General features: G+C 63.6%; 2 protein-coding genes across 9 annotated transcripts; both read left to right on the top strand.

The window, feature by feature from the left end:
- Window positions 1-4195: 4195 nt before the first annotated feature.
- Window positions 4196-8388, top strand: LOC134055034 (anti-Muellerian hormone type-2 receptor-like). Its single transcript, XM_062511148.1, has 11 exons — window positions 4196-4488; window positions 4862-4971; window positions 5340-5564; window positions 5755-5869; window positions 5972-6132; window positions 6341-6488; window positions 6558-6694; window positions 6961-7104; window positions 7601-7637; window positions 7725-8053; window positions 8131-8388. The coding sequence occupies exons 1-11, from the start codon at window positions 4284-4286 to the stop codon at window positions 8176-8178; spliced, it is 1659 nt and encodes a 552-aa protein (XP_062367132.1). The 5' UTR covers window positions 4196-4283; the 3' UTR covers window positions 8179-8388.
- Window positions 8389-8845: 457 nt separating this feature from the next.
- PCBP2 (poly(rC) binding protein 2) lies at window positions 8846-23125 on the top strand. 8 transcript variants are annotated; one of them, XM_062511135.1, is made up of 16 exons: window positions 8846-8955; window positions 11119-11236; window positions 11589-11612; window positions 11758-11790; window positions 12049-12165; window positions 13373-13504; window positions 14070-14198; window positions 14581-14655; window positions 16025-16111; window positions 16286-16351; window positions 17228-17269; window positions 18235-18307; window positions 18749-18787; window positions 19632-19684; window positions 20170-20339; window positions 22582-23125. In XM_062511135.1, the coding sequence occupies exons 2-16, from the start codon at window positions 11168-11170 to the stop codon at window positions 22616-22618; spliced, it is 1146 nt and encodes a 381-aa protein (XP_062367119.1). In that variant the 5' UTR covers window positions 8846-8955; window positions 11119-11167; the 3' UTR covers window positions 22619-23125. The 8 variants fall into 8 exon arrangements, with proteins under 8 accessions (XP_062367119.1, XP_062367116.1, XP_062367120.1 ...); XM_062511132.1 differs by lacking the exon at window positions 22582-23125 and adding an exon at window positions 21088-22574; XM_062511136.1 differs by lacking the exon at window positions 16286-16351.
- Window positions 23126-23543: the final 418 nt, after the last annotated feature.

Here is a 23543-nt window from a genome sequence, read left to right as displayed (position 1 = left end):
TTTTTTTTTTTTTCCGTTCCTTTTTTTTTTTGTCCCTTTTTTTCCTCCTCCGCCCTTCCCACCTCCCCCACCCAAGGTCCCTCGGCGTCATCATGCCTTGGTCCTTTTAGCAAAAACAAAAAAAAAAAACCAAAAAAAAAAAAAACAAAAAAACAAAACAACAAAAAATCCCCAACAACAAAAATACCAACAAAACAACAATGCAAAAAAAAAAAAAAAAAACTAAAAAAAAAAAGCAAAAAAACCACAAAAAAGAAGAGAAAAGATTCTATATTATTATTATATATATAAAAATATAAAATGTGTTCGTTTGAGAGAGGAGAGATGTTGCTGTGACCATGGCGTGGTCCCTTTGATGCCTTATCCTGGAGCAGGTTGGCCCCTCTGGGGCACGTGGACGATGCCCAAGCTCTCCTCCCCTTCCCAGACCCCATTTCCCATCAGAACCCCTGAAATCCACCCCCCCTCCCCGGGCTGTCTTTGGCTTTGCTTTGAGGTGATTCTGTAATTCCTTTGGCATTCTCGGTGGGGGGAGATCCTGCTGGATTTTTCACCCTTGGACTCCCACTGCCCTCCCCTGCCCCGGCAGGTGTTGTTTTTTGTTTTTTTTTTTTTTTTTTTTTTTTTCCCTTGGATCTTGGTTGTTTCCAGCCGTTTTCTTGGCAAGGCTCCCTGTCCCGTGGGAGTGGAGCTGCTCAATGGGAAGGTCGTGGACACAGGGGCTGGGACGCAGCCCTGGGGGGACAATTGGAGCCTCCTCGGGGGGGAAAAGTTGATTTCTTTTTTTTTTATTACAGCCAGCGTTGGAATTAATAATAATAGTAATAATGGGGAAAAAGGAGAATCTTTGGAGCTCAGCCGGTCTGGAGCAAGGGGCAAGAGCCGCGGGGACACAAGGGACCCTCAGGGTTCTGTTGTGGCACCGCCGGAGGTGGCTCCCGGCAAATAAAAAGGGTGTTGGAAATAGGGACAGCTTGGAAAAAAAATACCCCAGAAGGGTATTCCAGGATCCTGCTCTTCCCGCCGTGGGAGGGCCGGGTCCTTTCCGTTCTTCCTCCCACACCCTCCTCTTCCTGCCCCACGCACATCCCGGGCGCCCTGCCCGGGTTCCATCCCAGAACGGGGCTGTGGGGTGCAGGGTGTGGATCCCCCAGAAGGGGAAATCCGGGATCATTCCCAAGCTGCAGCTTTGGGGTGAGCCCAGCAGGGCCTGAGCGGGATGGGGGCCCTGGGAATGACCCCGGGTGTGGAACCCGAGAGGAGGAGGAGGAGGAGGAGGAGGAGGAGGAGGAGCAGCAGCTGAGCTCGAGGGGATGGAGCTGACCAAGAACTTCCCTGCTCCCGTTTTGGGGTTGGGACGTGACCCCCTCTCTCGGAGGGATTTCAGAGGGGAGGCCCCCCCGGGATCCCACCTGCACCAGGCCATTCCCACAGATAAATCGGGCTGTTTCCCTGACAGGGCACGTGGGGAGCGGCCACCCCACACCTCCACCCAGTGCTTCCCACTCCTGACACCCCCACACCCTTTTCCCGGGAGAAGCTCCAGCAGCGCCAGGACCAGGGGAGGTGCCGGGATCCCTCGGGAAAGCTCTGGAGAGGAGCTGCACCAGCTGCCCCGTCTCCATCCCTGAGCACCAGGAGCCTGCAGGAAGCGGGAATCTTGTTCTGATTTGGGGTTTTTTTTTGTAAAAAAAAAAAAAAACCAAACAGAGAAAAAAAGGAAAGGCAGCAGAAGCTCCCCGGGGAGGGGGCCCAGGGCCCACCCCCCCCCCCAGCCCCCCCCCGGCTCTCTCTCTCGATATCTATTTTTGCATTTGTATATTTTTATATAGGAAACTTTAAGCATTTGTATTTTAATAACCCTGTGAAGCACTATGAGCCCTCCCAGCCCCCCCAGCCCAAAACCCACAAAGGACTGGGACAAAAAACAGGAGGTTTCTTAATTTAATGGTCAATTTGATAATTTTTGCCCCCTCTCCCCTCCCCCCCCCCCCCCCCCCAAAGCCCAACTCCATTCCCAGCGGGGAGGATCAAGTGCCAAACCCGATCCCAGATCCGGTGTTGGGATGTCCTCAGTGTCCCCTCCCCATGAATTGTCCCCAAAGGAGCCTGGCTTTCCTATGGAAACACAGCTGGGAAGAAGGGGGACCCCGGCGGGGGGGGCTCTGCTCAGAGCCTGGGCTGCTCCCATGTGGTTCTTTTTGGGGGTTCAGGGCGTTTTAGGGTGAAATCAGAGCATTTTTGGGTGAAATCAGAGCATTTTTGGGAGTTCACACCACCAGCGCTTCTCCCAGTGCTAGGGGGAGCAACTGGATCCACCATCCCCGTTTTGGCTGTGTTGGCACCGGGGTCCCCACCCTGCTCCTGGCACCCCCCCACCTATCCCAAACCCCCCCCATCAGCCCCCAAATCCCCCCCAGCCATTCCCGGGACACAAAACACAAACGTGCCTTGACAAGGAGGTGACAGGCTGGGGTGAGCCCCCCCCTGCTCCCCTCCCACCCCCTACACCCCACAGAGGGTCTGGGGGGGCTCTGGGGGCTGCCCCCATCTCCCAGCTTTAATCCACTGTCACCCCTTCATTCCGGGGGGGCCGGGGCCAGTTCTCTATGCATAGGGGGGGGTCCTGAGGGGTCCAGCCCCCCAAACTGGCAATAATTCTCTCCCTGTTTGATCTCGTCCCATCTCTGTTCTGTTTTAATTTGGGGAAGGGGAGGGGAGGGGGGGTTGGTTTTTACAAATCCAGTGGCTGATGTCATAAGCCTGCCCCCTCAAAGGCGATTTTTATTTGGGGGGGGTGTGGTGGATGATTTTTTTTTTGGGTCCCAAAGTGCTATTTTTTTGTACAAAAAGACTTAGATGAAACTGTTAGTTTTGGGGGGCTCCTTTGTAAATGGGGAACGACGAGTTCTTTTTGTAATAAACACAAGTCGCTGGCGTTGTCTGGAAGTCTGCAGGGGTCCCTTTGGGGGGCACGGCCGGTTTTTGGGGGGTGGCAGGGGTGCAGTCAGTCCTGAGTGGCACCAGCAGGGGCAGGGGACACTGAGCTCCATTTGGGGGGTCACGGGCCGGTTTTGGGGAGTGCAGTTGGTCCTAGAGTGGCACCAGTGGGGACAAGGGGACGCTGAGCTTGATTTGGGGTGGCGTGGCCTGTTTTGGGGGGCACAGTCGGTCCCTCAGTGGCACCAGCGGGGACAGGGGACACTGAGCTCCATTTGGGTGACGCGGGGCGGGGGCCAGGCCTGGCTGCCCCCCAGACACCCTGGCTCTCTCCTCCCTGATGCGGGGGCAGCACCTTCTTCCTCCTTCTCCTCCTCTTCCTCCTCCTCCATCTCCTTCTCCTCCTCCTCCTGCTCGGCTCCGCTTCCCACCGGCCCCGCGGAGGCTCCCATGGGGCATCCAGGTAGGTCCTGGGGGGGCACAGCCGGGGCTGGGGGGGCGGTTTTGGGGGGTTAAAAGCCACCCACTGGTGCGCTTGTGTCCCCCCCAGGCCCCCAGAACCTGACCTGCGTGTCCTACAAGCACCCGAGTGTGCGGGGAGCGCTGGGGGTCGCGGGGGGGGCGGCGGCCGGCGCCGTTCGCTGCCCCCCTGGGCAATGCTGCGTCGGCATCTGGAACCGCAGCCACGCTCTGGTGCAGGGTGAGACCCCCGGGACCGGGGGACTGGGGACGGGGAAAGGGGGGCTGCGGTTTGAGCCTGCCCCGGGGCAGGGTGGAGGGGCAGGAGGGGATGGGGGAGGATGGAGGGGTTTGGTCCTGCCCCGTGGGGATTTTGGGGCGGGATGGAGGGGGTTGGTCTTGCCTCGGGGTGTCTTGGAGAGGCAAAAGGGGGCTGATCCTGCCGGGGGGAGCTGGGGAGGTTCTGGTCCCTCCCCGGCGGCAGCAGCGCTCGGCCTTGGCCTTGAGCAGCGGCTGCGGGGGGGCACCCGCACAGGGGCTGCCCCCGTCCCCTGCCCTCCCCCGGTCACCCAGCACCCCGAGTGACCGTGCCGCTGTTCCCAGGCTGCTGGGGAGGCCGGGGGGACGCCTGTCCCTCGGCCACCTGCACCCCCAGCCCCGCGGGCCACCCCGGCAGCTCCGTGCTCCTGTGCCTGTGCCACGGCCACCTCTGCAACGGCAACGCCACCGGGACAGCGACAGCGACAGCGACAGGCACGGCCGGGGGCTGGGGGGTACCCGGCGGTGGGGACAGGGAGGGGACCCGCGGGGGATCCTCAGACCTTCAGGAGACCCATGGGGGAGGGTGGGACCCAGAGCGGGCTGGGGGCATACCCACGGGGGACATGTGGGACTCACGGGAGACTGGGGAAGCCATAGGATCCCTAAAGTGTCCCCACCGCCACCCCGCACACCTGGGGGGCCAGGGGGGCTCCGTGTCACCGCAATCTCTGTCCCCAGTGCCTGGCCAGGGGGGGTCTGCGAGAACCCTGTGGCTGTGGGGTGCCAGCCCCCTCCTCCTCATCCTCTTCACCTGTCTGGGCATCCTCGGTAGGGACAGGGACACGTCGGGGACGGGGCGATCCCCGGGCACAGACACTCCCTGCCCGACGTCCCCCGGATGTCCCCAAATGCCACATCTCTGGTGCTCCCAGAGTGCGGATCTCTCGGCCTGGAGGTGGGGGTGGTCCCCAAGCGTTGCGTCACCCTGTCCGTGTCCGGGGGTCTCCTGGTGTCCTGGTGACGCCTGGGGTGGGGTGTCCCCAGTCTCCCGGGGGTCCTGGGATGCCACATTCCCCGTGTCCCCTGCGTGATGAGGGGGGCTGGTGGTCCCTGGTGCGCTCAGGTCCCGTGTCCCTGATTTGGGGGGGGTTCCTGTGGGGGGGGTCCCCGGACGGGGGTGTCCCTGGTGTCCCCCATCCAGGACTGCGCTGGACAAGGGCCCGCACGGGGCAGCCACCGCGGGGGCGGCGGAGAATCGGGGTCCCCCCGGAGCCCCCCAGCCCGGACCTGCCTGCGCTGCACTTCCTGCAGGTGCGGGGCACCCACGGTGGGGAGAGGGACATCCACGGGGGACACTCATGGGGCGAGGGACATCCATGGTGGGGGGACACCCACGGAGCGGGGACACCAACGGGGCGAGGGACACCCAGCGGGGGCACCCCAGTGGGAGGGCAGGTAAGGAGGTGATGCTGGGAGGGGGCACCCACATGGGGAGAGGATGTGGGGACCCCTAGGGCAGAGGGGGCATCATTCCGGGGGTGGCACAACAGCGATGGGGGTGCCCGGGGACCCTCAAAGGTGCCCGGATATGAGAATCCCCGTGTGTCGGGGGTGCGGGGGACTGGGGACATTCGGTACCATCTGTGTCTCCTGTCCCCCTCGGTGTCCCCGCGGGGCAGGTGCTGCAGTCGGGGCGGTTCTCGGCGGTGTGGCGGGGGACGCTGCGCCAGCGGCCCGTGGCCATCAAGGCGTTCGCGGCCGGGGCTGGCCGGAGGTTCGCGGCCGAACGCGCCGTGCACGCGCTGCCGCTGATGGAGCACGAGAACGTGGCCAGGCTGCTGGACACCCGCACGGCAGGACCCCGCGCCCGAGGGGGGCTCCTGGTCCTGCAGCTCTACCCGGCCGTGGGTCACCTCGGGGGGCTCGGGGGGCTCGGGGTGTAACGGGGGCTTAGGGGACTCGGGGGGTGCGTGGGACAGTCGGGGAGCGCGGGGGTGGGGATGGGGAGCTGGTGGGGATGGGGAGATGTGTGGGACATAATGGGGGGGGGGGGGGTGCCCCACGTCCTTAGCCGTGTCCCTCGCGTGTCCCCAGGGCTCCCTGCGCCACTTCCTGGGGCAGCACGTGGGGACCTGGGCGGGCAGCGTGCGCCTGGCGCTGTCCCTGGCCCGCGGCCTGGCCTTCCTGCACCAGGAGCTGTGGCGTGATGGTGAGGTGGCACCCAGGCTGTTCCCTGCCCTGTGCCCCCCGCTCTGGGCTCTGCCTTGGGCTCCCCCTGCCCCGTCCCCCCGTGACCCCCGGTGCCCCCCAGGGCTGTACAAGCCCAGCGTGGTGCACCGGGACCTGAGCAGCCAGAACGTGCTGGTGCGGGAGGATGGCACCTGCGCCATCGGCGACTTCGGGCTGGCGCTGGCGCTGCCACCGCGCGCCCAGGACAGCGCGGGAGCTCGGCACGCCGTGACCATTCGGAAGGTGACAGGGCCGGGGTGGGGTGGCAGTGGGGAAGGGGAGGTGACAGCCCTGGGGTGGGGATGGCACCCCAGATGTCACTGGCAGTGTGGCCTGGGGCTGCCATTTGAGCCCTCGTCCCTGCATGAGCCCATGTCTGGCACGGGGGTCTGGTGGCCTCGGTGTCCCCGGTGTCCCCGTGCCCCCCAGCTCAGGTCCCCGGCGGGCACAGGCGGGCACCCAGCGGTACCTGGCACCCGAGATCCTGGACGAGAGCCTGGACCTGCGGGCCTGGGGCCGGGCCCTGCGCCAGGCCGATGTGTACGCGCTGGCGCTGCTGCTCTGGGAGATCCTGTCCCGCTGCCAGGCCCTGAGCCCCGGTGAGCCCCGCGGGTCCCCCCGCGCTGCCCGCGGCCCCCCGGCCCCGCTGACCCCCGGCCGCCCCGCAGGAGCCCCGGTGCCACCGTTCCGGCTGGCGTACGAGGCCGAGCTGGGCTCCAGCCCCACCGGGGCTCAGCTCCGCCGTTTGGCTGCAGACGAGAGGCGGCGTCCGCTCATCCCCCCGGCCTGGCACCGCGCCCCCCAGGTCAGACCCCCCCGGACCCCCGGACGGGTGGCTGAGGGTGCCCATGGGCATCCCGGGAGGGTGCAGGGGTGCCAGGGGGTTCCCTGCCTGGGTGCCCAGGGATGTTTGGGGCGCCCAGGGGTCTTTGGGGGGGTCAGCCCCTCCCCGCTGCCCAGCCATGACGCTGAGGGTGCCGGGGGGGTGTCCCCGTTCGGGGGAGTCCCCTCGGGTGTTTCCCCCGCCCGGGGAGTCGCAGCTGAGCCCGGGGTGGGGGGGATGTCCCACAGCCGGAGGGAGCTCTGCCGGAGCTGCTGGAGGATTGCTGGGACCCGGACCCCGAGGCGCGGCTCTCGGCCGAGCGAGCGCTGCAGCGGCTCCAGCGCTTGGCCGCGGGGCCCGCACCGGCCCCGGGTGACCCCGGGCCCCGCCAGGTGCGTGCGGGGAAGCGGAGGCACGGGGCGGGCGGGGACGGACCGGGAACCGGGACGGGACGGACCGGGAACCGAGAGGGGACGGACCTGGAACCGGGCGGGGGGCGCGGCCAAGTCCCGCCCCCTGGGTGGAGCCCCGCCCCGAGCCCCGCCCCCGCTTCCTTCCGGGAGGGGCCGCGGCCGGAGCGAAGGTGGGAGCGGAGCCCCCGGACGCCCCCCGCACCCTAAAACCCCCCTGCGCAGCCTCCGAGCTCCCCTGCCATCCCTGCGCACCCCCCAGATCCCTCCTGGATCCCAAACTCCGTCTGCAGCCGCCTCTGCACCCCAAATCCCCCCTGCACCCCCAAACCCTCCGACCTCCCCGACGCCCCCCCCCGACCTCCTCGATCCAGTCCCGCGGGGTCCCCCAAAGTTTCCGTGACTCCAGTTTGCTCTGGGGGCCGGGGCGGCTGGGGGGGTTTGGGGGGGTCCCCACTCATCCCCTGTGCCCCCCCAGGTCCTGGAGTCTCCCGCCATGTGGAACCCTGGTGCAGGTACAGGGGGACACCCCGAACTGGGGGGGGCTGCCATGACCCCTGTCAGACCCCTCCCTTCATTCTCCTCTTTTCTTTCCCCCCCAGGACAGCCCCCCCCGCCCAACCCCGTGTACCCCCCGAACCCCACCTATCCCCCGGTGGTCCCACCCCCCAACCCAGTGTACCCCCCACCTGCGGCGCCCCCCAATCCGCTGGGGGGGCCCGGGCAGTCCCCGTTCCCCGCTGGGTCCCCCCCGTATCCCCCGGGGCCGACCTTGGGACCCCCCCTGCCGCAGCCCCCCCACCCGGGGGTTCCCCCCCACCCGGGGTTTCCCCCCCACCCGGGGGTGCTCCCCTCATTCCCCCCCGTGCTGGACAAGAAGGCAGCGAAGAAGATGAAGAAGAGGATGAAGAAGGCTCAGAAGAGGCACAAGGTGGGGGGCACCCGGCGGGGGACAGGGGGGTCACCCCCAGACCCCTCGGGGCCTCATGGCTCTGCTGTCCCCCCCAGCGCTCTTCGTCGTCGTCGTCCTCCTCCTCCTCCAGCAGCTCGGACTGAGGCTCCTCAGACCCCCAGAATCACCTGGGACCACCAGGAGGCACCTGAGACCTCATTAGACCCTCGTGACCACCCGAGACACCCCAGGACCCCCATCCTGTCTCCATATCCCCCATCCCCTGGTCCGGGGGGGTCCCGGGGAGGTCCCAGGGGTGCCCCCGCTGTCTCCCAATAAAGCTCTGGGACACCCCAATATGTGTCAGCGTCTCCTTCGCCTTGATGGGGGGGACTCAGCGCTCCTCGGGAGGGGGGACCACCCCTCTGACCCCCGTGCCCCTATTGCCCCCCAGGCCTTCCTATTGCCCCCCAGTTGCCCCAGAGCTCCCCATACACAATTCCACCGCACCTTTAATGGCTCCCATTTACCCCCGATTTCCCCCAGAGCTTCTCCGGTGCCCCCATTATTTCTCATTACCCCCCAATGCCCCCCATTCCTCCCAGTGCCCCTCGATGTTCCCCCCCAGTGTTCCCCATTTCTCCTGCCGGACCTCCGCGCCGCCGGGGGGCGCTGTGCGAGGCGGCGGCCGCTCTGTCCCGCCCCGCGCGCGCGGTGCGTTTCCGGGTCGGGGCGGGTGTAAATCGGGCCGCGCCCGCCGCCCCCTCCCAGACCCGCGGCCGCCGCAGCCGGAGCAGCCGCGCCCGCGCCGCCGCCGCCGCCATCCCGCGCGCCCGCCCGCCGCGCTCCCTCCCCGCCTCCCCCCCCCTCCCTCCCGCCCTCCCTCCTCCCGCTCCGCCCGGAGCGCCCTTCGCCCAACGCCGTTACCGGCGCCGACACAGGTAGGCCCGACCCCCGCCCGCCCCCCCCCCGTCGCCCCCCCCCCCCCCCGGCTACCGCCGCCCCCCGGCTCTCAACGCGGGCCCCCCCGCGCCTCCCCGGCCGCCATCCGGGTCCGATCCGGCCCGGGCCGGGCCCTCGCGCGGGCCCCCCCCCCCCCCCCCCCCCCGCCGCCCCCCCGCCGGCCGCGCCCTCACGGCGCCCGCGGCCTGCGCGGCCTGTGCGGCCTGTGCGGGCCCGCGCGCCCCGCGCCGCCGGCCGCCGGCACAAACGGCCCTGGGGACTCGGGGGCCGCCGCTGCCGCCTCCCGCCGCCCCCCCCAGCGTCCCCCCCCCGCCGGAACCGGGCCGGGGGGGCTCGGGGCGCCGCGTGCGTCACATGGCGCCGCCGCCCCCCGCCCGGGCCGGGCGCGGGGGGGCCCCAAGGGGCGTGGGGAATTTTTTTATTTCCCTCTTTTTTTTTTTCTACTTAGATTTCTTGGAGTTTAAATTAGTAAATTTTTCTCTTTTTTTTTTTTTTTTTTGTTTGTTTGTTTAGGTTTTTTTTCAGAATTCATTTTAGGAGTTTTTTCTTTCCCTGCCCGTGCACGGTTTTTCCGCCATCCCGCGTTGTTATTTTTCCCCCTGCTGGAGCGGGAAGCGGGGGGAGCACGGCCGGGCGCGCGCGCGGAGCCGCCGCCCCCCCCCAGCGGATCCGGGCTCTCCCCCCCCCCCCCCCCCCCTCCCTCCCCGGACCTTCCCGGAGCTGAGCGGTGATCCCCGGTCCAGCCGGGGTTCGGAGCCCTGGGCCGGTGTCGCCCGGTCCGGATCCAGAGGCCCATTTCTACCCTCGGCCCCAGCTCTCCTAGTGCTTGGCCGGTTCCCCCCGCCGGGCTCCGGGTGCAGTTCGGAGCCGCCGGCCCGCGATGCTCCCCCGCCCGTCCTATGGTCGGGCCCCATCCCAGGGGCTCCCCCGTGGCCGCGGGGGTCGCTCCGGGACAGCCGCTGCCCCCCCCGCTGTCCCCGGCTGGGGTCGGAGCCGGGACCGGGACCCCCGGCCCGGTTCCACCCCCGCGCAGGCCTGAACTGGGTCTGGAGCCGCGTCCCCGCCTCGGGCACGGGCTCGCTTCGGAGCCACGTCCCAACCCAGCAGCCGCGTCCCCGGCTTTGGGACCGGGACTCGAGGGCGAGGGGGATCGTTTCGGGAAAGTTTTACTACGGAGAAGCCTCGCCGGGAGCCCGGTCCGAGCCAGCGTCACAGCCGGTGGGGCCGCTCGGCCCCTTTTGTCCCCGGGATGGGCTCGGGGCCCGCTCCGCCTTCGTCCCGCTACCGGGGCTCCGGTCCCGGGCTCTGCTACCCGAACCGGACTGGATGCGGGGGGATGTGGGGCTGAGTTAACGGAGGCCGCGGCCAAACCCTGTGGAGCCAGCGCGGCTCCGGCCTTGCCCTGGCCGAGGTTAAACTTTGATGGGGCAGAAGCGGGGGCCGAAGTAGGAGTTCATTTACCGGATTGCTGTGAAACGCTCGGCTGGGGCAGGCCGGGCTGTTTTGCAACCGCTGCCGACTCAGGTGGTTTGTAACCTGATCGTGCGCTCATGTGGCCTTATCTGGGTCTGAGGGAATCGCCTCGGAACCTGTTCCGAGAGGCCCTGCGCGGGCTCGGGGCTTAGGGAGGCAGATGAGGTTTATTTTATTTTCTCCCCTAATCCCGGTTTCCCAAACCCCGGGACTGTGGCTCCTGCTCCCATCGGGCAGCGGCTGGGAGACCTGTGGGGGTCGCAGGGAGCAGAACTGTAGGGACCACAGTTAGTCCTCAGGGCCCCGTCAGGATTCCTGGTTGTGTCCAGGAGCCGTTTGTGTCCCCAGCGTTATCGGGGGTGACCCTGAAGTATTCGGTTGTCCCTCAGTGAAGCATCTGCAAGGAGCAGGGCTGGGAAGGGGCAGGGGCTGAGTGGGACCCTCATGGTCCCAAGAGGTGCTGGATCCAAGTGGGATCGGGCCACTTCAGCCCTGGAAATTCGTAGAAGGAGGAGCCAAACCACCGTGGATCGGCCCAACACTCCCATGGGGCGATTTGAGGGGAGAAGCAGCACAGGGGGGGCTGCAATCCTGCCTGGATGGGTGGGGGGAGATTGGCAGAGCCCCTCGCTCGTGGCCCCTCACTCACCCAGCCCCTCTCCCCCCAGCCGAGGCCTGAGCGCTGCCGCAGCCTGAGCCGAACCCGTGCTGCCCACCATGGACACCGGAGTCATCGAAGGGGGTCTCAATGTCACTCTCACCATCCGGCTACTCATGCACGGAAAGGTTCGTGTCCCCGGCCCTCTGTGGGGAGCTCTGCCTGCCGTGGGATTGCCTGGTTGCTCCCGTGGCCGTGGGATCTGCTGGAGCTGCTGTGGGATCAGGGACGTGCTGGTGGCACCCAGGCGGGTCCTGGGGTGCAGCCAGCGAAGAAAATAATTATGGGTTGTGAGGGAAGCAATCTGACGGGAGCTAAGGTGGGAGCAAGACTTGCACGGCTGGGATAAAGCCCGGTTATCTGAGGGGCAGATCTCATGTGCTTAGGAGCTTGTTTTGACTGTGAAGAGAGCTGAGTTCAGGCTTAGGGCTCCAGGAGTTTTTGAAACGCTGACTAATGGTGCTTTTGTTTCCATCCCAGGAGGTGGGAAGCATCATTGGGAAGGTAAGTGAGGCTCAAACTCCCCTAGCCCTCCCTTTCCCCTTCTCCCCTCTCTCCCCCTCCCTCCCTCCCTCCCTCCCTCCCTCCCTCCCTCCCTCCCACCCCGCCGCCGCGCTGACGCCTCTCCCCCTTCTCTCGTCCCTCACAGAAAGGGGAGTCCGTGAAGAAGATGCGTGAGGAGGTGAGTGCAGGGGAGCGGGGCAGGATGGCGGGCCCGGCCCGGGCTCCGCAGGCAGCGCGGCGGCGGCGCGGGGAATGCCGGGAGGTGTGGGCAGGCGCGGCAGGAAGCCGAGGAGGAGAAGATGGCTGCCCGAGCCGAGGGAGGGGAGGGGGAGGAGGAGGAGGAGGAGGGAGGGCTCTGTCCTCAGCGGGGGATCCGGAGGAATCCTGAGGAGCTGCGGGCGGCCGGAGCACTGAGGTGGCGTTTGCCTCCCCGCAGAGCGGAGCTCGCATCAACATCTCGGAAGGGAACTGCCCCGAGCGGATCATCACCCTCGCGGGACCCACCAACGCCATCTTCAAAGCTTTTGCGATGATCATTGACAAACTGGAAGAGGTGTGTCCGCGGGCCCCTGCAGTCACTGCCCCTGTTTGTCCCTCCTCTCCCGATGGGCTGAGCCCGGGATGGGCCCCAGGGGGCCCGGGGCCGTTGTTCTGCACGGGCAGCCAGCGTTTCCCTGCCTGGCCCCCGATCTTTGTCCGGCACCCTGCTGGGGCAAGGTCCAGGCACTGCTGGAGTTGGAGCCCCACAGGGACTTCCTGCATGTGGCATGGCACACAGAGCAGGGCTTGGAAATCCCCCTGGCTCTGCTCATGCTGCTGCCACTTCACCCTAGTACATGCCAGGGCTCAGCTCTGGGGCTGTGGCCATGGGAGGCAGGAGGAGCTGCATTGTGTCCCTGGTCCTGTTAAATCAGTGACTTTAGGGGAGATTTTGCTGTTGGATAACCTGGATACAGGTGTTAGAACCTGCTCTGGGCTGTGATGATTCCCATCCTGCTCCACGTTGGAGGGAGCAGGAGTTGAGAGTGCTCCTCACCTGGTGTGGGGCAGACCTCTATGGCCCTCACCTCTCCTGTGGGGGTACAAATTCTGTTGCCCTTTACATTTGGGACAATCCCCTGGGAGGAACAATGCTGTGCTGGCAGCTGTGTCCCCAAACCCCCGTGCTCTCACCGCAGCCTTAGGGGCTGCAGAGCTTTTGGAGCTGTTTGTGCTGAGCGCAGGGAGCTGGATCCTCCAAGGGCTGCATGGCTCTGCAGCGCTCTGGGCACCGGCCTTGGAGCTGAGGCTCTGATTTTAGTAGGTCAGTTGAGCCCTGGCCTTGTGCCTCCCCTCCCCCTGCCAGCACATGACCGCTGTAATCGGCGCCGGGATTGTTTTTCCCGGAGCTGCTGCCTTGATCCCTGGTGCAGTGGGAGGCTCCGTGCTGACCCTGGAGCCGTGGAGTCCCTGAGCTCCCCCCGGCCCCTTGTGCCCCTCCAGCTCCGGTTCCTGCTTGGCTGAGGTGGGATCCAGCTTAGGGTGCTGCCTGAACCGATTTCCAGTGAGGCGGCAGAGTTTGCCTGCTGCTTCCTCAAAATACATCTGTGGTTTTTCTGGGCTGCTGAAGAAGTCCTGGGAAATGGGTCTGGGAAAGCCCCGAGGTCACCTTGGCCTGGGCCGCTGGTGCCAGCGTCACCTCCCTGTCCCCATGTCGGGCACGTCCCCAGCGCGTGCCCTCCCAGCAGGGCTGGGCCTTCAACACCTTCTCTTCCTCGCAGGACATCAGCAGCTCCATGACCAACAGCACAGCTGCCAGCCGGCCCCCGGTCACCCTCCGGCTCGTGGTCCCTGCCAGCCAGTGCGGGTCCCTCATTGGCAAGGGAGGCTGCAAGATCAAGGAGATCAGAGAGGTGCGTGGTGCCCAGCCCGGGGGGACCCACGGCGGGGGTTCAAGTGTCCCCAAGGCTAAATGTCTGTGGTGTCTCACCCCAGGGATGTGGTGTCCCTGGGGTTTTTTGGAGCTCCCTGTATTTTTAGTGTTTGGCAAACTGAGAGTCAGGTCAGACCCTGCTCTGCCTGGTACTGGTCCTCACAGCTGGAAGCCTGGGGTCTTGCTCCCCGCTTCCCATGGCTCCTGATTACCCTTTCCCTGGGCTTTTCCCATATTTTGGAGAGGGAGATGCTCCAGGCCAGTGCTGCCCTTGGCCCTGCCATTTAGCACTGGGTGTTGCTGGCGTGGAGGCTGGCTTGGCTTGGGTTACAGGGACAGGCTGAGGCTGAGGCCAGGTCCCCTCTGCCGCCTCAGGCTCCTGGTGACCGAATTGTATCCAGCTGGGATTAAAGGACTTTATTTTGGGGGGAAGGAGGAGCTGGGGAAGAGCAGTTTTGGCTATGTATAACTGTGCGCAGGGTTCATTGCTAAGGTCTCAGCCCTGCCGGGGTCTGACGAGTTATTTTTAACCCTTGGCTTGGCAGAGCACGGGGGCACAGGTCCAGGTGGCAGGGGACATGCTGCCCAACTCGACTGAGCGAGCCATCACCATTGCTGGGATCCCACAGTCCATCATCGAGTGCGTCAAACAGATCTGCGTCGTCATGCTTGAGGTAGGGCCCCTGCCTGGGCCTGTCCCTGGGGAGCCTGGGGCTGCAGGGTGTCCCACTGCCCTTGGAGGGCTGGAAATGCTGAGCAGGAGAGAAAAGCAGCTGCTGGGGGATAAAGGGATAACTGGGGATTATAGCCTCACCCAGGTGAGGCTTGGAGCTGCTTAAAACCAGGGTTGAGCAGGGCCTCGAGAGCAGCTCATGGTGTCACCCACGGCCCTGCCATGCTCCTGGGGGTCGTGGGTGGAAGAAGTAGCGCTGCCCTGGGTCCCCAAAGGGCCAGCTGGCAGTGCAGAGCAGAGCCCTGGGCGTGTGGGGAGGGAGCTGTTGGTGCCAGCGGTGCTCGGTGTCTGACCTGCCCTTGTCCTCTCTGCCTGTCATCCAGTCTCCCCCGAAGGGTGTCACCATCCCATACCGACCCAAGCCATCCAGCTCTCCCGTCATCTTTGCAGGCGGCCAGGTAAGGCCTCTCCTCTGCTCCTGGGGTGCGGGGTGGGGAGGGCTGAGGGGGCCGTACCGAGCTGCCAGCGCGCCCCGGCCGCTCCGCGTGCCCGTCACCCACGCTGTGCCCTCGGCCCCCAGAGCCAGCTCCGGCCGTCCCTGCTCAGGGGTGGCAGTAGGGAAAAGGGCGGATGTGGGGAGGAGAGGGTGCTGGAAAACACTTCTGGAATTAACCAGGCAAAAATCCGTGTGCCAGCGTGGTGGCGGCGGTAGGGTTTGAATTGGGCAGAGCTACCTAAGCCAGGCTCTGCCCCTCTGCCTCGGGCTGGCTCCAAGGACTCGCTGTGACCTCCTGTGGGTGACTGGCCTGGAGGTTGGGGGTTCTCTGCTCTCTGCCACCGGTTGTCGGGGTGCAAAGGCTCAGCCTGTGCTGTGGGTAGGGATGGGGTGCTCTAAGGCTTCGTCTCGCAGGAGGGGGAGGGTGTCGGATAGGAGCAGTGTCAGGTATACTGGGCTTCAGTCCCTCCTGCGCTGAGCTGGGGAGTGGCCCGAGCCCCGCCCTGTGCCACCTTACAGGGGACAGGTGTCCCTTGGGGTCCCAAGCACCCGGAAGCCCCGGGCTGGCAAGAGGCAGGGCCCAGATGCCCCCAGGGTCAGCTGCTCCCACCCTGCGGCCCCCGGGGCTGCCCCAACGCTCGGAGAAACCACGGCCACAACGCATCCGCTGCCTTCCTGCTGCCAGGGAGAGCCCTCGGGGTGGGCAGGGCCTGGCTTTGTCAGTGGGGGCCTCGGTAGGCAGGGAAGGGGGTCAGGGAAGGGGTGTAGCTGCCGCCGGCCTCCCCGAGAGCCAGGCCTGACTCTGCTCTCCCACCCCCGCCACACCACGCTTGTTCTGGGGACGAACCTGCTGCTGTCCCCTTCCTCCCCACCCCTGCCTTTCTCCCTGCCTCTTCCTTCCCATCTGAACCCGGTCAGCCCCCCCCTCCTGCCTCCCCGACGGCTTCTCCCGCCGCTCTGCACCCCGGGGGAAGCCCCCGCGCCCCTGGCCAGCGGCGGGGCCGCAGCTGCGGACCCCCGGGGCGGGAGCCGGCCGCCTTCCCCGTTAGAGCAGTGAGGAGCAGGCTTCCCACGGCCACGCATCTCTTCCCTCCCCTTGCCCCTCTTCTCACCCTTCCTTCTTTCCGCCCCTGTCCCCGGCCCAGGCCCGCAGCAGCCGCCCGGGCCCCCTCCCGTGGGCCTTGCGCTCTCTGTCCTCGCAGCTCAGAGTCGTGCGTAGAGCAGGGCGAGCCCTCGATCAGCACTGAGCTAATGTGGATGTTGAGTTTGGTGTTAGCGAAAGGTTTCGGATTGACAGCCCTGGAGACTGAAGTCCTCTAATTTATCCACAGGACAGGTACAGCAGCGGCAGTGCGAGCTACCCCCACACCGCCCCATCCATGTGCCTCAACTCTGACTTGGAGGGACCACCTCAGGAGGTGAGAGGGGAGTTCAGTCTCCACGGCCCGTTCAATCCTTGGCCTCTCTGAGACTGCCAACAAGGGTGGCATCCCTGTCCCCGTCCCCCAAAACCGACAACGGTGGCTTTTTGTGCTGTGGACTCCTGTCCACTGGGAACTGGACTCTGAGCCCACCAACCTCTCCTCACGCAGGCCACCCGGCAGCCACTGCATGGCAACGAACTTGGGCCAATTCCAGCCTGGGCTGCAGTTCTTCCGGTGACCTGGAAGTGAGGCTGTGTACCCCCCTCTCCCCTTCCTCTCCCACCCGCCCCCACCTGCCCGGCCCCCCCAGACCTCCCCAAACCTTAGCCAGCCAGGCCCCAGCCAGTGCCTCACCCTTTCTGGGTAGCTTCAGGAGGAATCTGAAGTATGTGGCTGTCCCCTGTAACCTCGGGGACACGGAGTTGTGGCAGGTCAGGCCCTCGCCTCGTTCCCCTCCGAGCACTGGGCCGTGTCGAGCAGTGGTAGCCAGCGCCAGCACTGACCTGTAGCTTGCCCGGCGACGTTGTCCTAGGCGTGTGGAGTGACGAGAGGACTCGGAACGGGGCAAACTTTTTTTTGGGGGTGGGAGGGGAGGCGGGGGAGCTGCCGGGCCGGGGCAGAGAGGGGCCAGGAGCAGCAGCAGGGCCGGCGGGGGCGTTGGAGCCTCGCTGCCTGCGCGGGGGCGCAGGGATAGCAGCATTGTCGGACTCACACACCATAACATCTTCATCAAGATCCCAGCCGTTCTCTCTTGGTTTTTTTTTTTTTTTGGTTGTTGTTTTTAATTTTTGGTTTTTATTTTTTCCTTTTTTTTCCTGTTTTTTTTTGTTTTTTTTTTTTTTTTTTGTCTGCCACCTTTTTTTTGGGGGGGGGATGGCATGGATTCTGCCCACCCCCTCCCCGTAGCCGCCACGTCAGGCCAATTCGAGTAACCGCCAGCCTAGAAACTGCTTGTGACAGCATTTATCCGTCCCCGCCTCTCCTGCCCCACTTCCCTCGCCCCGGAGAACTCTCCACCTTGGCTCTCTGACTTCCTGGCTAGTTGAAATCTGTCTGTCCCTGGGTGGCTGTCCAATGGTTGTTAATAGGACTGTTTTCCTCCTTTTGTAGGCCTATACCATTCAAGGACAGTATGCCATTCCACAGCCAGATGTAAGTTTTTATTTACAACTTCTTGTCTTGAAATCCACCCTTTTCTTCCTCCACCTTCCAAAAATTTTCTCCATGCTTTCTCCACTTGAGCTGGCTCAGCTTGGGGCTGAATACTCGATCTGATCTGAGCTCCCTACCACCCCCCCTCCAAAAAAATCTTGCCCCCTCCTCAGCTGGCCCTGCTTCAGCCAGCCTCAGATCTCTCCTTGGATCCTCCCCCACCTCCTTTCTGACACTTCCCTCCTTATTATATTTTTTTTCCAAACCCACCTCTCCCTGGCTTGGCATTTCACACCAGCTCTGGCTTTTCCTTTGCCCCCCTGCCCCCACCCCCCAATTCGGCACGAGAACTCCCCCCCCAGCCAGCACACGGTGGCTCTGTCACAGTGGCTCTCCCGGGGCAGGGGACAGCTGGCCCAGCTCTCAGGGCACAGGTGGCAGTCGGGGAGGGGGGTTGGACCCGGCCCAGCCCGGCGGGGCCGGTTGGGAGCGGAGGGACCATCCCGGCAGCGGCCGGCGCTGTCGGACACCTCCATCCTCTGGCACCCATCCTCATCCCGTAGGGGCCTCTCTCTGCTCCTGGCACCTGTAGGGCAGCGAGGGGGGTCGGGGGCTCGGAGGAGGCCGGGCTGGCGCGGCACAGCAGAGCTCCGTGCCCGCTCCCCGCGGTGCCGCTGGCACCTGCTCCCTCCTCCCGCTCCTCTCTGCTTCTGTTCCTGCGCTCCTCCGGCCCTTGCTGCACCGAGGGGGGGTGGGCACAGCCCCCGTGGCCGGGCCCGGGCAGCGCGGAGGGGCTGGGGTGGGAGGTGGGGCCGTGTCCGCGCGGGTGCGTGCCGCGAGTCCTGGCCCCCGGCCTCGGGAAATGGCTAACGCCAGCTTCTCTCTCTCTCTCTCTCTCTCTCTCTCCTTCTCTCTCCCCCTCTCTCTCTCCCTCTCTCTCTCTCTCCCCCTTTTCCCTCCTCTAGCTGACCAAGCTGCACCAGTTGGCAATGCAACAGTCACACTTTCCAATGTCTCATGGCAACACTGGATTCAGTGGTATGGAAACTCCTTCTCTCCGTGTGCGTTGGTGCGCGGCCAGCGCCCAGCCCGGCTCCTGCGTGGGGGCCGTGCTCACAAAATCCTAAACCCAAACGTTGCCCCGGGCCTGGCCAGGTAACTGCTGCTGCTGTGACTGTCTGGGGCCGCAGGGGCAGGGCCTCCATCCGTCCATCCAGCTGCTTCCCTCGTGCCCCCCGTCCTGGCAGCGGTGCCAGTGCTCTGGGAGACCCCCGGCCCGCAGCACCCGCTCTCTCCCCTCCGGCTACTCCAGGCCTAAAGCAGGCAACTGCTGAGCTGTACCAAATTCACTCTAGGTTTTCTAACGTGGCTAAAAAAGAAAAACCACCTAAAAAAAAAAGAAAGAAAGAAAAAAAAAATTACCCATTTGGGGCTCTCAGCTTGAGACAGCCAAACTCATTGTGACTTGTATCTTAACAGGCGTTGACTCCAGCTCTCCAGAGGTGAAAGGCTATTGGGGTAATGATCCAAACACACGATCTGTAGTTACTCTGTTGTGTATTGATGCTGCCCGGGGTCTCATTCTCCATTACAGATGCTGCCCGGATGGGGGGGAAAGGGGGTTGAGGGGAGCCCCAGAAGGGCTGGAGGTGGAGCCTGGCTGGGCCCTGGAGCACAGCTGGATAGTGGAGAGCAGTAGGACTGGGTGGAGGCTCAGCTGTCCCAGCAAGCTGTGGGCCCTGAGCTTTAATCCCCCATCCCAAAAAACAGAGGGGAGCAACCCCTGGCCAAGGAGGTGCTGGAGCTGCCCCGGGAGTGGGGGGACAGCACCGGGGGTCACCTGCTGTGTCCCCCTGCCACAGACCGGTGCGAGGCCTCGTCCCTCTCGAAGGGAGCGAGCTGGGGAAGGGGGGAGAAGTGGAAAAGTGTCTTCAAACTGCCCCAGGCACACGAGCTCAGCCCTGTGTGGGGTGTGAGCAGCCTTCCAGTGCCCGCTGGCGTAGCACAGCCCCGGGCTGCAGGGAGGAGGAGGAGGGTAGGGTACCCGTACTGTAGCCTTTGAAAGCTGGACCCACAGTGGGAGCAGAGCTGAGTGCCCAGCTGGAGCCCCCCAGTGCCAGCCCCCTGCTGCAGGATTGTCCCACCTTGATGGAGGGGACACACAGGGGAGAGCTCCAGGGGGAGCAGGGAGGCAGGGCTGGGGGCAGCTGGGTTCCGAGTGCCCTCCCCGCCTGCCGTGCCCTCCCCGCCTGCTCGGAGCCCTCCCAGGCAGCCTGAACCTGACCCTGGCAGCACTTGGGGTGCTGCACACCCCGGCTGCCCCCCACCCTCACCTGGGCCCCCTCTCTCTGTCTCTGAGCAGGTTTGGATGCCTCTGCCCAAACCACCTCCCATGAACTCACCATTCCAAACGATGTGAGTATCCCTGGGGGTTCAGGGTGGGGGTCCCCAGGGTCTGCCCCTCTCTCAGGGCCTGTGGGGTCACTGTCCTTGCCTTCAAGGCTGTGGCGGGCTCGTGGCCTCAGCCCAAACCACCCCCTCCAGCCACTCTGGCTGCCAAACACATCCCTTGTCCCATTTCCAGTGATCTTCAAGGCAAAAAAGCCCTTTTTTAAATTCCTTAAACCCACTTTTTCCAACTCTTTAACCCCCTGCTCCCAGGAATCCATACTCGTGGAGCTGTTAAAGTTGGAGAAGGCCTTTAAGGCCACCAGGTCCAATTGTCCCCCCACCACTGAACGGTGTCCCCTCGGTCCACATTGCATCATTTTGGACACCTCCAAAGGACGGTGTCGTCCCCTCCGGCCCTTTCCCTGCAGAAGTTTGCCCAGTATCCCCTCCAGGAGGTGCCAGGGGAGGGATGAGGCCGAGCTGAGCCCGTTTGTTTCCTCCTTTCCCAGCTGATTGGCTGCATCATCGGGCGTCAGGGCGCCAAGATCAACGAGATCCGCCAGATGTCCGGGGCTCAGATCAAGATTGCCAACCCCGTGGAAGGTTCTACTGACAGGCAGGTGACCATAACTGGATCTGCAGCGAGCATCAGCCTGGCCCAGTATCTAATTAATGTCAGGTGAGTCCCCGTGAGGCCCTCCCGGGTGCCCCGCATGGGGGGAAGGGGTTTCCTCTGTTCCTGTCCCCTCCCCGTGCCTGCCGTCCCCGTGTCCCCGCTGCCGTCGCCTCCAGGAATGCTGCAGGGTGAGGATGGGGCTGGGGGGAGCCTGGCACTGCAGAACCTCTGCTGTGTCCCCCGAGGGGTGACAGGAGGGGCTGCTCAGCACGCCCGTGGGACGCTGCCATGCCAGGGAGCTGCTGGTGCTGCTGGCAGCGCCTGGCTCTGCTCCGGGGCCTGGCATGGCTGGGGCTGCCCCCGTTGGTGTCCCTGTGTCCCCTGTTCCCCCTGTGACAGGGGCTGGGAGTCTCTGGGCTGTGTCCCCGCTCCCACAGAGCAGCAGCTGCTGGTGGTTGTCTGGATTTGGCTCCTTCCTGGTGCTCAAGGGATCCTCGGGGCCGAGCCGGGCTCCCCGGGGGGGTGTGGGGGTCCCGTGTGTGGCCAGGCCAGGCCTGGCAGCACCGTCCCTTCCCCTCCCTCCCTCCCCTCCCCTCCCTTCCTCCCTGCTCCTTCCCTTCCTCCTCCTCCTCCCCCAGCTCGGCTCCTGCGCCGTTTTCGCTGTTTGTCCTGTGCTTTTTTTTTCGCATTTTGTGCTGTTCCTTCCCTCCCACCCACACCCGTGGTTTTTTTTTTTTTTTTTTATTTTTATTTTTATTTTTTTATTTTTTGTTTTGTTTTGTTGTTGTTTTCCTTTTTTCCTCTGTTACAGTTTAGAAAGCGCTAAACCCTCCTCCCAGGCAGCCTCCGTCACGATCCCTGACCACCTCAGCATCAACCTCTCTCAATCCTCCACCCCTTCTTCTTCTTCCTCCTCCACCACCACCCCCTCGCTCGCCACCGCGGGGGCCTCCGACGCACCCTCCAGCCTCCCCAACCCTCTTCCGACCGCCCCTTGTGTCTCCAGTCTGCTTGGCATGAAACCTGTCCCTCTCCTGGCACTAAATGTCGTGTCTGCGGCCAAAGGCGCCGCGGCGCCCGCCGTGCCCTGTGTCACTAACAAACTCAAAGCGGAGAAGCAAAGGTTTTCCCCGTACTGAGGCTGCTCCAGGGGCTGGCAGCACCGGGACCCCGCAGAGGAGACTTGGAACACCAATTTTTTTTTTTTTCCCCCTCTATTTTTTCCTCTTTTTTTTTTTTTTTTTTTAATATTTTTATTTTATTATTACTGTTTTGGGTGGTTTTTTTGTTTGGTTTGGTGTTGTTTTTTTTTGGTTTTTTTTGTGTTTTTTTTTTGTTTTGTTTTGTTTTTTTTTATAGATTTTCCTTTTTTTACTGAGCTCGTGCTGCCCTCGCAGCAGCAGAGCTTTTCTTGCCGGGACACAGAGAGAATGTGTCCCAGTGTCCTGTGATTGGTCACAATTCCTTCTCTGCCTGCCTCTAGTTGTTGCTTGATGCATTTTTTATAATTTTTCTTTTCCATTTCTCCTCCTTTTCCCTTTTTTTTTTTTTTTTTTTTTTTTCCTTTTTGAGTAGTTTGGGCACAGTTGTGGGGTTTGGGGTGGGATAGGGGGTGGCGGGAGGGAAGGGACTCTTGACTTTTTTTTTTGGGGGAGGGGGAACTGCATCCCCGGTGCCCTGGGGGCCTCACCTGTCCTCTCTTAACTGTCTGTACCTGTAATAAAGTTGCCACGGTGAGAATCTGCTCTGGTAGATGTGTGCCGCAGCGGGGCCCGGCCCGGGGGTCCCCTCTGCCTCAGGGAGGGGTCTCCCCCCCACCCACACCCCTCAGTCACAGCAAGGGCCGAGCCTGGAGGGGCCTAGGGGGGTGGGCTGCCCTTGGGGGTCCCTGCTGGCCCAGGGACCCTCTGCAGTGTCTGTGTGTGCCCTGCCACCCGGGGGGGGGTCCCTGCCCTGCTGGAGGTGCCCCCCCTTTCCCTGCGCTGTCCCTCCTCCGCTGCCTCCTCCCCACCCCCCCGGAGGTGTCCCGGGCTCTCCCCCTCCCCAAACCCTCGAAGCAGAGCCCCCCACGCTCAGCCCAGGATACCCCCCTCCCCCCCTCCCCGTGCCATTCCAGGCCGGGGGGGCTCCCCCCTTTCCTGGCTGCTTGTGCAGAGCCCCCCAAACCCCTCCCGAGGGGGGGTTCCCCCATGGGGCCACCTTCTTGCCCCCCGTCTCGGGGCTCCCCCTGCCCTCCCTCCCGAGGGTGTCCCTCCTGCCCGTCTCGGTGCTGGGGGGTCCCTCTGACGCCCTTTTCTCGTTGCAGGCTCTCCTCGGAGACCGGGGGCATGGGCAGCAGTTAGGGGGGCCCCGGACCCCCCCGCCTCACCATCCATCTGCGGCCCCTTAGCACCGACCCAGGTTTTAAACTAGTTTGTACATTTTCGGTTCCTCCAGCCTCGCGCCACTCACCAGGTTCAGTTTGTTTCAAATTTTTTTTTTTTTTTTTTTGGTTTTGTTTTTGTTCTGTTTTTTGGGGTTATATTTTTTTCCCTCTCAAATTAAAAGCATTTTAATTCCTTCGTTCAGCTCTTAAAATTGCTGGACCCCAAATCTTAGTTTTATAAAGCTTCTCTCTCCTCTCCCCACCCCCCAGCACCTTCTCCCCTCTCTCCCCATTTTTTCGGCTCATGAAGTTTCTGTTTTTGTCATGAAATGTAAGAGTGGAAGAAAATGAAAAAAAAAACAAAAAAAAAAAACATTTCAGTTTAGTTCTGTAACGTCAGGAAATTTTTCAAAAAAAAAAACTGAATAAAAAGATGGACTGGAGCTTTTCCTTGTGAATAGAACCTGCAGGATATTTTGGTTAATGGATCTGCCTGTCTCAGTCTTTATTTGAAATCCCCCTGGCTGTTCCCAGTGCTCCCAGTATGGTCCAGTTCGGTTCTGGAGAAGGATGAACCACCCCAGGCTGGTGTTCCAGATCCTGCCAGAGGGTGGAGAACCAACCCAGTGCTCCCAGTATGGCCCAGCTGGGTCCCACTGGAATGGGATGAACCCATTCCCATATGAGGGGGAGGGAGGGAGCTTTGACCCTCCAGATGAATTTTTGGGGAATCCTTCCCATTTCCCTCCAGCCTGGTCTTCAGTGGGAACTTATTGTTGCTTCTGTTCCCTCTCTGTTCTTCCCCCCCCTAAACCCCCCTGGGCTCTCCAGGGGTGACACAAACCCCCCCCGGGTGCTGCCACCACCCCTCCCAGTGCCACCAGTAAGGAAGGGGAGGCTCA

Source organism: Cinclus cinclus, chromosome 30 (assembly GCF_963662255.1).
Source record: "Cinclus cinclus chromosome 30, bCinCin1.1, whole genome shotgun sequence".
NCBI lineage: Eukaryota > Metazoa > Chordata > Aves > Passeriformes > Cinclidae > Cinclus > Cinclus cinclus.
The sequence above is the reverse complement of the archived record's forward strand: the minus strand, read 5'-3'. Positions and strand labels throughout refer to the sequence as shown.